This window comes from Accipiter gentilis, chromosome 24 (assembly GCF_929443795.1).
Source record: "Accipiter gentilis chromosome 24, bAccGen1.1, whole genome shotgun sequence".
Lineage (NCBI taxonomy): Eukaryota > Metazoa > Chordata > Aves > Accipitriformes > Accipitridae > Astur > Astur gentilis.
The window spans coordinates 6,617,748-6,632,317 of NC_064903.1; the positions used below are offsets into that span (position 1 = coordinate 6,617,748).

The 14,570-nt window shown below is 37.4% G+C and overlaps 1 protein-coding gene across 6 annotated transcripts in view; it reads left to right on the forward strand.

Moving 5' to 3' along the window:
• TENM1 (teneurin transmembrane protein 1) overlaps positions 1 to 14,570 on the forward strand; it is a 342,601-nt gene that overhangs the window by 106,859 nt on the left and 221,172 nt on the right. For all 6 annotated transcript variants that reach the window (XM_049827935.1, XM_049827938.1, XM_049827940.1 and 3 more), the window contains one exon: positions 11,622 to 11,882. In XM_049827935.1, coding sequence (XP_049683892.1) covers positions 11,622 to 11,882 — 261 coding nt within the window. The remainder of the gene's footprint in view (positions 1 to 11,621; positions 11,883 to 14,570) is intronic.

Genomic DNA, 14,570 nt, shown 5'->3' on the forward strand with positions numbered 1-14,570 from the left:
CTCCTTAATATAGTGGGTGTACGTCGGAACTGTGCATCTCAGTATATGCTGCAGTCCTTCCAGAACAGCTAACAATAAAGCTGAAGTGTGTTTTTGTAGAATAAAACCAAAAGAATTGAGACGCTTAATGCTCCTGTAGTGTTCTTGTTGTTAGATACCCAGCTTGATTCAGAACCGCTCAGGTGCAGGATAGGGTCCTCTTCTTCCTGTCAAAACACCTGTCTCCGTGGTGTGCATTAAAGCATATGAAGGCTATCTAAAACGAAAGTATATTTCCTTTTTTCCTGGTTAGCTGTGGCCTTAGTGTTTGTATTGATATCTGCACAGATTCTTTTGGCAATATATATAAATGTCTTTGCACATGGTTTAATACATGGTTGCTCTTATTTTTGCTTGAATTTGGTATTTCCCTGGAGTCTCTCTTTTGAGTGCTTTCTCCCTTATGTGTCCGTTTTCTGATCATGGCTTAATGACATTTTAAGTGCTTCTGTGTTACTTTCTCCACCACCTCAATTAGTTCACCTCCAACTGTGTGAATTTCTTAATAAGGAGGCACAAAGTATTTCCAGAAATACAGAGCATGAGCTTTGCTTATCTGCCTATGGCAAGCTTTCCTTCAGGGCATGGAAGAGTTTACAGGGCCACTGTAGGCTAATCTGTTAGTTCCCTTTTGGTTTGATTTATTTTCTTTGGGTTAGAGTACTCTCAGCTGCTGTGGAGGCTCATAACTGACTCTTCCCAAGCATCATTGATCAAGCAGCTTTGCACAACCAAGAATTATGGTGAGCTCACAGGCTTTCAGTTGCCCACTGCTGCAGAATACAAGGTATGTTAGCGATGAAGAAAGCTACTGATGTGCATCTTCTATTCCACAAGTAAAATGTCTCAAAGGCAGATACTGGAAAACTTTAGAAACAATTTGTATGGGGAATGCTAATACTGTGGGTAATTCTTCCTGTGTTTTTTTCAGTCTGTTAAGATCCAAACAAATTATTTCATTTTCCAATTTCCTTTTTCAGGGTTTGTCTAACAGGTGTTAAGAACTCCTAGCTGTCTCATGTTAGGTATTCAGCCTCCCAACCACCTTTATACACATTAGCAATACAAATATATCCAGTTATTTGATGATGAAGGGGATTTGGTTTTAGTTGTGGATAGTCAACATTACCTGTGATTTGCATTAGAAAGAGCAGGTGCCTGCCTGCTAATTTTCAAAGGTGAGCAATCACATTTTTATGCTTACCAGTCAGTGACTTGTTATTTCCCAGGTATCAATTATATGGCTGTGTCTCTGTGAAAGTTAAAAATGCTATGTGGTTAAATCACAGGCTGGAGTTTTCAAAGTCAGTGACTAGAATAGCTGCTAAAATGAGTATTATATACCTAAATAAGCCACTTAGTATTTTAAGAAAATTGGAACTCACATTAAGAAAGGGCAAGGAAATCAAAGAGGCCTAGAGCTGCAAAAAATGTAGCCAAGTGCTCCTATGCACATAAAAATACTGGAGTTATTTCTTTGTGTAGTGGCTGTGTTTCCAAAGTTTGGATAAATTTTGATGACAGATCGTGGGGACTCACAGCACTTGTGTAAACTTCATGAAAACATACAGAGGTCTTTTGATTTGCTGTGCTTTGGTAGTCTTCTCATACTTATTTCCCTTTGGTGCAGCACAGGAACGATGGTGGTACTTCGCTCTTTTGGAGCTCTGCATCAGATCTTGAGGTGGAAAATTTTGTACATGCCATATTATAAACTTAGGAATTTATTATGCTGATGCATAATAATGTCTCAGATTTTCACCTTCCCTTGGTAACCATGATGTCCGTTTCAGGGTAAAATATGTTTTAAGAACTGTTTATTTAACTTAAATAATAATGATGCAGTATAATATTGATGTTAGATTCCTGCAGTGTATTTTCTGGGGGTGCACACCTGGAATGACTCCATTGCTTTCAACTGAGTTACTTTGATGCATCTTGATGGTGTAAAACCAAAAAAGACCCTGTTTTGTAGACACTGAAACAGAATGTAATAGTCTTTATGATTTATATAGCTACTTATAGAAATACAGTGTAGAAAAAATAATATATGGAAGTATTGGGAAAATCTAATAAAGGTCTTGGAAGGAAATTAGTTAAACAGGTGAAAAATAGTTACTGTGATTGTATGTATCAAACATAAAGATACGCAAACCGAATTATTTCAATTAAATTGTTTTAATATTACTTACACTGCAGTAGAGCTGACCTTTAAGTTTGAACTGCTGTTATTGAAATCCCTTCGGTAAACCGAACACTTGAAGAAAGACACACGGTGATGCTGGTGACTGCCTTGCGCATCACCCCGTCTTTTAAGGGATTTTGCTTCCAGATGCTTAGACCTCTCTGGAATGCCTGCTCCATTGCAAATACTTTTTCCTAATTTCCAGTACTTTTAACAATTTGTCTGTTGGAATGTGAACCAAGTGCAACTTCATCAGTGCACTCTTGCAGAATCCTTCCTCTCACTTACAGTGTTTCAGATCTGAAACGACTCATTCACTGAGTCTTCACTGAAACTGGCACAGGGTGATGCTAACTACCTTCCTCTGCTCCAACCTGCCTCCATTTGCTGTCTGCCCTCCATTCACATCTCTTCAAAGGATAACGGGTAGTAGTATCCTTGATACTCTCTTAAGCAATTCTAAAATTATATTAGAGCTTCATAGTTTTTGGTGAAACTGAAGGAGAGGAGCTAAGTTGCTCTGTGATTGTTCTTTTTGAGCAGTGTCTGTGTCCTGAGTGCCTCAGGTCTGTTGAATATTCCATCAGTGAAGGAGAACGTTGCTGGTAAATCTCTGTTGATAGCAGCTTTCTAAAAGTATTTCCATCATCACGAAGATACGCTTACTTTGAGGCAGTCAAACTGACGTGAAGCCTAAGTGCTACCTTCTCTACCTGGCACACTGGCTTCATGGAATTCAATTCTGGAGTTATAGCACTGTAAATTAAGATTAATTAATTAATTCATATTTTAGACTTCTGAATTTTTAAATGTGTTGCCTTCTAACACTATCAGTGAAAGGTAAAAATATACCTGCTTTGCACGTCTTTTATTTTAAAAAGGCTTTGGTGGTCCTGTATCTTAAGTCAATGGTTCAACTGGAATTTTGAAAGAGCAACAATTTCAGCATTTGTACAAACAAAAGGTATATTAAAAAATATTTCATAAACCAGAATAAAAACTGTTGGTAGAAATTAATTTTATATTTCCATCTTAAGTTCTATTAGAAAGTGATACCTGTTATGAAACCTCTAAGATTGATGTTTGAATGAAAGTGATTCTGCTTGAAATGTAACTGCATTCAGAAATTACTACCAGAAAAGCATCTCTGAGTTGAAGTCAAGTTTGTAAGTATATAGCAACAATCTGGGGGTAATTTCACTTTGAAGAATGTTAGTATACAGCTCTGTCAATCTTTCTTAAGTGCCATGCAGACTTTGAAACAAGTTAGAACCACAGCCTTAACTTTGCCTGTTAAGAATTGTAAACGTACTACACTAAAGCTAGCAGTATTCCACTGTTCCTCACACTGTGGTTAATCTTGAGGAAGAATATTTGTTCATATGAAACTCCTTCAAAGAGAAAAGTTAGCTAATCTGCTGTAGATGATTTGATTCACAGTTCTGCTGTCCTTTGTGAAAGTCTTATCTCGCCTTTTTTTTTTTTTCTTTTAAATAAAAAACTTAAGAAAATCTACAGGCTAAGGCTGTGGCTAGCTTTAATTTTGAAAATTTAATGACAAGAAGAAAGGATCCATTATCTGTTGCTTCCCTGAAACACATTACACAAATGCCAAAACTTGCAACTGAAAAATTATTTCAAAAACAAGGACCCTTTAAAATTCTCAAAAGAAAATTGTAATGCTTTCTCTTAGAATAGAGTTTTTAGAAACAGAAAATCTTTTTTCCTGAAAATTCTTCATTTCCTAATAGGTTTTTGCATATGGAGAATGAAATTGTAATTGAATGTATTCTAAGACAAGCTTTTCCAAACTCTATTTCAACTGTAGCATTAGAAGAATTTAATTTATCCTTACAAATGATATTGAGGTTCTTTCTCATCTCTGATAATTAGATTTTATTTTTTTCCCTCTTCTCTTTAATAGGGTAGAGTTAGTGTGGTCATTATTCGAGATTAAGTAGGTTTCCTTTATCAGAAATTTAGGTTAAATGCTAACTCCTGGCATTTGCTATGGTTTTATAACTCTAAAATTCATTAAAGGAGAGATATTTATGAATACTTACAACAGAAATTTCTCTTTAACAGAATCTTGTGAATGGAAGTACTTTACCTCATAAAGCCACGCTTTAGGAATAGGAAAGGTTATAACCAGCAATGCTTGAAATGTATTTGAACTTGAAGGATTAAATTCCTAGTCAATCTGATAATGACAGTGTTTCTTCCTAAATTAAACCTGAGTCCCACTGCATCCACACTGTAGCTCCAAAAGCCCTCTATCTGGCATCTTGCTAGTTACTCTTTAAAAACAAAATTTCTAACATTAAAAATTTCCAGTGATCTACAAAAAGAATATTCCACTTCTGGGACGAGAGAAGATTTGTCTATGTCCTCATAGGATCAGGATGATTTCCATGCAGAGTTTGAGAATTACATTTCCTTATTCATGTTGATTTTGATAGTAATAAAAATGAATATCCGAGAACTCCAGGAGCATTTTTAAAAATAGGTTCAATCTGCTCCTGCCCTCTTTCTTTAAGTTTGAAGAATTAGTCTGAAGAAGAGACTAGAAAGATATTTGCCATGAGGCATGGGTTGGAACCTCATCCACTGGATCCTCTGGGGAAGGACCTGAGGAATAAAGAATTTCTTTTTCTCATAAATTTCACAAGCCAAAGAGTTTCCTGAAAGTGCAGTCTCCTTTCCTAATCCCTTAGCTGCCTAATGTGCAAATTTCCTGAAACTCCTTATGTTACAGCAGACACTGATTCCTCTTTTATTGCTCCTTTATTTGTTATTACTGTTATTTTTAACTTTCTAGCATCTCTGGTAGTAACTGGAGATTACTGTAAGTAAATAAACTACATAGATAAGGGAATGCAAAGAAAAGTTGAAATACAGTAAAAGAAAACATGTACAATACGATGCATTTGAGATATAAGTATAAAAACTTAAATGGTATCTTTTATGTGCATATTATTTTGTGTAATAGGTATATCCAATTTTTTTTTTTTCATTAAATGCAACTCAGTCTGTTTTGGGCTGTGGTAATAGTGTAATTGGTGATAAACATGAGATTTCTAAAGCAAATTAATAGTCAGTGTAATGTGCTTTTGCAAATTAATTGATTTTTGGCTTCTTCCTCAATGATTTGCGTATGAGTGGTTACTGAAGTTTAATGTCTTTGAATTATATTGTCCTAGAAAAGATGTGGCATGTTCTTAACATGGAAGCAAGTAAGATCTTTGACTAAATGAAATGTGGACACACAAAGACATTCACAAAGTTATCTAGGAGATTACGTTATATGAACGACTTCATAAAGTAGCTTAAGATCTCTGCCCATTTAATTCTCAAGTCCAGTGTACAGACAGTAAACCATGGTCCTCAGGTGAGAAATGAGAAATTTTAAGGGCCGTTGAGCACACTGAATTTAGCAGAGTGCTCAACAGCCCTCAAAATTTCTCATTTAGGAGGGTGCATATGTATTGCTTCCAAAAATGAATGTGAACTTTACTTTCCCCATTTTATTTACATTTCTTCCTCCTTCCTCCCCTCCCTCCCCTTCTCTCTCCGAGTCTCTTATGCCATGAGTAGCTTGTTTGCCTTTCTTCTCATTTTGAAACTCATGCGATACACTTGCTGGTTAAACCGTTGGCCTAAGTTCAGAATGTGAAACAACATACCCAGATTTGCAGTGTAACATTGGAAAATCCCGAACCCTACACCCACCTCAAAACTGCATGTTTGGAATGTTTTTTCCCCTGCATTTCCATTACCGCTTCCTCAGGCACCATCTTGTTAACTAAAGTAAGCATGACATTATTGAGATTAACATATATTCTTTGCCTTTCTGGAATTCCTTCCATTATTGTTCAGGATCTTTCCATCAGATCTGCTCCTTAGACTCTGACATTCCCAGTATTCTCAAATAACTTCCAGTGTGAAAGAGGAAGGCAACCGGCCCGAAATAAGTACCATGGATTTAGACTTCCAAGGCATTGATATTTTCTCCTTGCCTTTGAGCTACTTGGGCTCCTTTATAGTCTTACATCTGCAGAGATAGAGCAATTTGTACGTTTTCATCTGCAGAATTGATTTTGTGTGTGTTTGGGCGGGGAGCATCCTCAGAGTAAGAACCACCTTATACCAAGAATCAAGGATAAAATAAATTTGTGAATCTAAGATATTGAAAGAGACTTGTAAAATATGTAAGTCAGAACTGCTTAATTATACGATAGGTTCATAAAAGGCACGTAATGGCAACTTGTTAAACTATTCCAGTTTATAAATAATTTACATTTTTCTGTAAGCTCTTTCTCCAGGTGAACAGATAGGTTGATAAAGTAATTTAAATAAGTATTACTTGTCATTCTGTTATTAATAGAAACTAATATTTTTCCATAAAGGAGTATGAAAATTTGAAAGGAAGGTTTTTATGCTCATCTCTGTTTATACAATAGTTTTGTGATTCTCTTTTATCTATCTTGTTTCGACAGTCGACTCTTTGTTTTAAATATTTATTTATTGAAATGAATATTTATTTACTCTCCCAGTTAGTTGTTTGAAATTAACAAAGTTCTTGGCAAATGGCAACAGCGTGGAAATTTCACAAATCCTACAAGTCCACTAAGTTTGCAGAAATACTAAGTGGAAGAGCAGGACCTCAATGGTCTTTCACTTGGGTAATTTTTTTTTTCCCCCCTGTGCCAGAAAAACAAAAGAGTTGCAGAAAGAGTAGCTGGCACACAATTATTCCTGACTGTGCAAAGGACAATGAAATAGTCCTGAAGATGCACTGGGATAAATGCTTCATGTACGCTTGAAAATTCCGAACTGTAAGTTGTTAACTGTACTGGTGGCTAAATTGATGCTGTAGCAAATAAATACTTAGTGAGTGTATCTGGGGTTTCCAGTAGATCTCTGTTGGTGAGCAAAGTTGGAGCAGTGTTAGAGCTGTCTGCCTGTTCAGCTGCCTCATTCTCATATCGTCATGAGCATCTTAAATAGCAAAGGCACCATTGACCAGTGGGTCAAACTTCTCTTTAATGGCTCATCTCTGAAGTGGGGTTTTTTTTTCAGGAAAGTTAAGTTGCTTAAAAGTAGAAAGAAAGGGATCTGTTAGTTGAAATGATTTATTTTGTTAATGCACCCAGCCTTCTTTCTTTTTCTTGATGATTAAATATTTTACTTTTCTTTATCCATTACTTTTTGTAAAAAGAATTTAATATCAATGAGGGATAAAATACTTGTATTTTTTAACAGCTGTGTTACAATAGGCTCCACAAGGCTCCAAAAGTGAAAACCCTATCGTGATCTTCTATATACATTCATAACTGCAACCTTTTTTTCTCTGTCCACAGTTCATGCAAAAACTTGAATTTCATATTAATGTTCCCTCATTTCTCTTGTGACTGTGTCTTTTTGGTAAGACTAATCCTATCATAAATCCACTTGAACTTTATCTCCTTGTGGGAATATGCAGTATTTTAGGTTACACTGTTAGATATGCAGACTAAAAGCAGCTACTTTTGGCATTCTAAGTGCTTTTCAGAAAATGAATCCCGTGGGAGTTAAAATACTACAAAGGCTTGTGTACTTAAGAAATAGGCTATTAAGGCAATATATTGTGTTAGACTTCAGTTGAATATGAGTTATAGTATCAAAAAGTCACTTTCTTTTGCTCTACCAAAAAAAAAAAAATAGCTAAAATATTTGAATATGTTAGCTGCTACATTTTGAATTAACATATAGACTGAAGGGTAAATTCTGTGTTTCTTAAACATGTGTAATCTAATTAACATCTGTGAGATTTACTGGGATGAATTTTCCCCTTGGCATATGCAATTGCAAACAGGGAGAGCATGGGCTGCAGGCTGCTAGGGGCAGACATCTGCCTGGAGTGGACATCCGTGTAGAGAAGGGCCTGCATCCTTGCTCCCTGAGGACCTGGCATCAGCTGACATGGTTCCTGAAGTTAAGAGAAGATTTGTAATTATGGGCAAGCTTCTCAGCTGGTGAAAATAAGTAGAAATCTGCTTTGAAGGGGAACGAGGTTCAGAAGATGCTTCTTGAGATCACAAGGTGTAATTTAGTTGACAGAGGCATACTCCAAGAACCCTGTGTCGCTGTAGTACTTTACAGAAATCTAAGTTAAAAAAATAAGCATAACACTGCTTTTTGAGAGAATTAAAAAAAAAAAAAAAAGTTATGGGGCAGTTTCATTGGAGGTTATTTCTGCAGTGTGGGCGTCAGTCAAAATTGAGACCAATATTAAGGCTGATAATCCTGTTGGCTCTCTTATTTCATGAGGAAAGAATTAAGTGTGTTTTTTCTTGTTCTTGGTGTATATCAATAAACTATCCCCCTCTGGAAGTACTTCCTCATTAGCACGTATGAGAAGCACTAAAGACCTACTAGTGTCTTTCAACACAACCGTCCAAATGTATGAGCCTAATTTACTTTCCTTGAATTTTATACATTTTTAGCAGCTAAATCTTCATTTTCTTTGATAATAGACTTCTTTAAATGGCAGTATACATTTATTCCTCTTTTTTATGTCTTCTGCTAAAGTGTTTGTTAACCATCATAAATTTTTGATGGGGTGGACAATCTGAACTGTACCCTGCATGTGACAACCTAGCTTATTGCTAGTTGTGAGCTACTTGCCAGCAAGATTTGGTTTTCACCTTTCGTTCAGAGCACAGGTGCAGTACGTGGAGTGAAGCTCCTGTCACTTTTTTATAGTAGCTCAGCTCAATTAAGCAGAACTTTTAAATCAGCTATTTCACAAGAAAGCATTGACTCACCTCTTTGTTACTGAAAACCGTTTGGTGAAATAGTGGCATCCACAACCTCAATTTAAATGGACAATGTAGCCCTTTCAGGGTGGAGTAGAATCAGCCTGCTGATATGATTCAGTCTATATCTCACTGATACTAGGCTGTAGGTTAGTAATCTGGGACTGTTGCTGGCTTTTTAATTCAAATCCTTTTTGAATTTTGTAAAGAAAAAATAAGAATTGGTTCCGTTTGGAATGATATTTGGTATAAAGGCGATTTTATTCATTTAGTGCTGTCAAAAAGAAAGTAAAAGGAGCATAATGCAGCTGTGGTGGTTCAGCGTCCAATATCAGTATCTGTACTCTTTGTCTTCTACAAAGGTTTGGTCCATGCTGTCTGATGAAACCAAGTGCAGCTTGTTTGTTGTGTATATAATACATAATTAAAATGACACTTAAAAATAGGGCATTGTATGAGCAACACTGTACTTGGTTATATCCAGTAACTTTCTGTGAGATTGCCTCTGTGTCTCCCATGCCCCATGAGCTTTGAAAGTCTCTGAAAGACAGGACTTCTCTGAAGACTGAATGTTTTGTGTTTACCATCTTAGCCATAGGGGAGGGAGAGTTTTTTCCAGAGGGTCTTACAGGTTTTGAAGTCTCTCTTGCAAGCATCTGTGTACGACTGAGAACCAGTAGCATCCAGCCTCAGGTTCCATTTGTGTCCACGAGTACTGCCTTGAACTACTTTTCTTCCTTCCTTCTGCCAATCAGCCAAGTGCCAGTTTTAAACAGGCCCCAGAGAGCATGAAGAACACTGCATTGTAATGTTAGATGAAGTTCGAATGCCAAGTATTCCCTTTACTGCAGAAACTACGCAGCTCCTTCCCAGCATATTGGCTATTTTCTCCTAGCCGTCTCCATCAAACCTCATAATCAGCCTCAAGGCATTTGAGAGACTTGGAAAACAGAGCTAGTGACGGTGGCATACGTTGCAGCTTCTCAAGTGTCAGGCTGAGACCGAGTCCTCCTCCTTCGAACAAGGGGAAGAGATCAGAGCGGTGATGGAACACTCCGGAGGGCCCTCGCATCTGTCTTGCTGCTCTGAAAGGAGCAGGAGCCGTGATACCCAGCGCTGCTGGGGTGGGCCAGCCGATGCAGCGACAACACCAGGGACGTCTTCCAGGACTCTTGCCGAGGCAAGTGTGAGGACATGGCCGCTTCTTTCTGTTTGCTGCCCACCTTCTTCCCCTGCCCTCTAGAAAAGAGGTTGCCGTTCCCTGAGCTGAAAGCCAGCCCCTGTGGGCTGTCACTACAGCTAAGACCTTCAGGAACGTTTTGATGGCAAAGGAAAGATATTCGGAGATAGATGACTTAAAAATTGAGCCACCTCAGCATATTCTAGCTTAGCATTTGGTTTGTAGATTTTGGTCAATTCCTTCAAGAAAATACCTGGGCTTTTTGTTATTTCGGAGAGTGTGCTTAAAATAAGAACCATTCCTCTCACTGCCTGGTAAGTGGATTAGTTTGGCAAATTAAAGCTTTAGTTAGGATGACAGTAGAATAGAGTGTTTGTCCTCAGTCTCAATCAATGACTCTTGTCTCTAATGTTTCTTTTCTAGAAATTGAAAGAATACTGTATGCATGTTTGATATTGTACTTAGTCTCTCAAGATGGCATCCCAGGCCTGTTGTTCAGTTAGGGTGTGCAGTTCTGTAATCCTTATTTAATTAGAACTCCTTGTCTTACTCCCTGGGAGTTGTGTTTGTAATTGGATTCTCACAAGTGAGAATATGCAGAGGCTACCTCAAAGGGAAGTTGTAATTTGCTGATGTGTGTTACTTACCTGTAGTTCTTCGAGAATGTTTCCTCTGCATATTCACATTATGGGTCCTGTCCACCTTCTGTTTGTCCTCGGATTTCTACTGCCCTACAGCTGCGGCGTTTAGTAAGAATAACTGAAGTATTGAGCACTGTACAACTCTTTAAAATCTCTGAACGGTTGGTGTCATGAGATGGCACTTGTACAGTCCTAGTAGTCACCGCTCTTCTAGGAAGTTCCTGTAGGTCACCAGCACTGGAGAACCAAAACCCACTGGTGTGAATATGCAAGGACAGCACTCTCAAAGAGCAAGCCAATGGTAAGTACCCTTTCTTTGTCTTCTGTGATTAACCAAATATTTCAAGTGTTACTTTGTAAATTCCCTATTTGCAAATTTGCTACGCTTTTCCCACAATACAAACATACTGAGATTAATTTTAGAGCTTTTGCCTTTCTGGCAAAAAGCAAGAAAGTGTCTGTATTTGTAAGTACTCACTTCAGTTGTAAATTGATGTACTACTATCAGTGTGTGGGTGTGTACACATATTTGAGCTATAATATATACTTCTGTCAGACAAGAAGGCACAACGACAGTGCAGTATTATATTTTACAGAGTTGCACTCTCTTAGTTCTATTATACTTATAGCAGATTAGATAGCAGAGTGAGTCACTGACCAAAAAAAGTCTTCTAATACTGTTAACAATGTTAATTCTCAAAAACAGATTCTCCAAAAGAAGACCAAAGGTATATTGCTTTTCACTTCTAAATTTTTTTCTGAACTTTTGTTTTTTCCAGACATGGAATTCTGTGAGACTCCCCATATTCTGTGCTCTGGCTATCAAACCGATTTACACGGTGTAGCTGAGCACAGTTACCCGCTAGAGGTGGGCTCAGATGTGGACACTGAGACGGAAGGTGGTGCGTCCCCGGATCATGCCCTGAGGATGTGGATGAGGGGGATGAAATCGGAACACAGCTCCTGTTTGTCAAGCCGGGCAAACTCAGCGTTGTCGCTCACTGACACTGACCATGAAAGGAAGTCTGATGGGGAGAATGGTAATAAAGAAATGCATCTCATGTACTGAATAGAAGTAGTAATTTATTTGAAACTTTCTTCTTCCACTTCTCTTTTATTTTCCTTTTTTTTGATTGTTTGTTTTCTTTCTTTTTTCCTCTTCCTTCTTAGGTCTTTTTATTATATGAAAGGTGAAAGGGTTCTTTGGTATGTGTATTGTATTTATAGTGTAGATGGAAAATAAGACAAAAAATGAAACAATGTTTTTGTTAAAACATTCTTCTTCGAGAGACCAATTACTTTCCCACATTCTTCATTTTTATGCCATAGGACATTTATCATTTGAGTTTAGTGGCCAATGAATTAGGTTCTAAAACAAATCTATAGATGTACATTTATATCACATTTTGTGTAGAATTGATCCTCTACGTGCTGGCTTCTGGGCGTAGCTTTAAGACTCTACAGCCAGGTGACTTCAGAAAGACAACCTGCAATCCTAAAGACTCTATTTACCTGTAATTTCAGGCTATACCTGAAGACATGCCTTTATCAGTAGGACAGGTTGCGCAGGTCTTTGCCACATCTCAGTTTTGAATTTCTCTGCATATGGAGGGTGGATTTCTGGGTTAGGTTTGGGGGGGGTAGTTTGTGGGTTTGGTGTTTTTCTGTTTGGTTGGTTGGGGTTTTTAAAATATTTGTTCTCTTTCAGGATCTTTTTACCAATTTGCTTTTCTTATGGTTTGGTGTGTCACAGAAGGGGAAAATGTGTATTTAATTAAGTAACATGGGGGGGAATTAATAATTTTTTATCTCTGCATTAAAATCAATGAAAATCTGCTCTAAATGTTTCCTTAAAGAGTATTATAAGTAAACAAATTTATCATGCTTAAGATAACAAGCTTAGCTCATATTTTAATTTCTGTGTTTAATAGCTACAAGTTATGGCAAGTCTAAATGTAGTTAAATATGTATTTTTAACTGGGTAAGAGATAGGGAAACAGGGAAAGTAGCAAATTGACATTTCAATGTTGACAGTGATACATTTTAGTAGATGTATAGTCATAAGATGAAGAGTTTAGTCATGAATGTCATTTCTACAGTTATGTGTTTTGAATTTGTCAAATACAAAGCTGGTAATTTAATTATAATTTCATCTGTGTGTTTGTCAATACCAATGATATTGTCCAGTATAGGTTCAAAGACATCAGATTATCTGCATGAGTTTAAAAAAAAAAAAAAAAAAAAGGTTTTGATGCACAGCTCATTTTTAATTAAATATGCCTTTGAGAATTAAGCGTTCTGCACTATCACATTGTATCATGTTGATGGAATCAGTTAATTTTCAGATGCCACCCCCGTTTGCATGATGATCAATGGATGCCTGCCTTCTAGCTTCCTGCTTCTGCCACATTGTGTGGGATCCATCCTCTGTAAAGTGTTCTTCAGTAGGGTTTTTTGGTTTGGGGTTTGGGGTTTTTTTGCATGATTTCCTAAGACATTTGGTTTTACATGGTGGCTGAAGGAATTTAATCTGGTCTGCTCAGAAGTGGTTGACTCTTAACTATGAAAATCTTTTACAGGGAATGCTACATGAGAAAGGAATGTGCATATTTGTACCATTCAGACTAAGAAATACACATGATCACGTATGTTTTAAGGTGCTAGGAAGCCGATGTATTGAAAGCAGTTTAAGTGTCTAACCAAGTTAGTTATTTCAGTCTGGAACGCAGTGGTGCAGCTGGGTATTCATGATGTTTTGCTAGCTGTACAAGTTGCACTAAATAAGTCATCATGCTATAGGTGAAAATGATTGTAGGTAATTAAGGAAATGCTTTTTTTACCTTCATCATCCTACATTGCAGGAACCATGGGTTAAGTGGCATTCAGATAGGGACACATCATCATTGTGTTTCAGCAATGAAGAATGGAGTGGCTTCTTCTAAATGTTTGTCTCAGAGAATGATTTTAATAAATTTAAACTCATTTCCTGCATGGTCTAGAATAGAACAGAGTAGTCCTTTTGCATGTGGCTTTGGTTCTTTGTAAGCTTGATAACAAATTTTTAATCAGGGATTCGTGTTTTAGGTACATGAATACAAATTTTAACTAAATCGTTGGGAGAGGAAAGCGAGGGCAAGAGTAAGCGGGGAGAGAGAAACTGAGAGCACAAGCCCGTTTGAACTCTTTAGGTGTCTCCAGGCAGGGTCAACAGAGCATGTAGCAGTGCTTCCTGTGGCGTTGAGTCATTATAATAATTACAGTCTTGAAAGTTAATGTGGATAATTTTAAAGACAGTGATGGTTCAAGCTGTATTCATTTATATTATCTAGTACTTCACAGGTAAGCTCATAGTCAAGATTCCTGATCCAGAGAGCAGGGTGTTTTCCATCGGGGTTGGCACTCAGTGACAAAGCACTCTTTGAATACAGAAGGTCCTAAATCTCTACTTAAATGAAGTAACAGATGGCACATCTTTTCGTTTCTATGCAGTCCAGGGGCTTTATCAGAGAGCCACAAGTGTTGCATTTATCCTTGTCAGATCCCACCATGGAAGTACTTTCTTTGTGCCAGCCAGTAACTTCTGTGGTATGAAAATGGGTGAGTGCATAAGATCAGTTGCTGGAAGTTCATGAAATGCTACTTTCCATTATACTGTCTAATTGCTGTAAAAACCGATATTTAGAAATTCTGGCTTTCGAAGGGTTGACCAAATGGCATGTGAACACAGC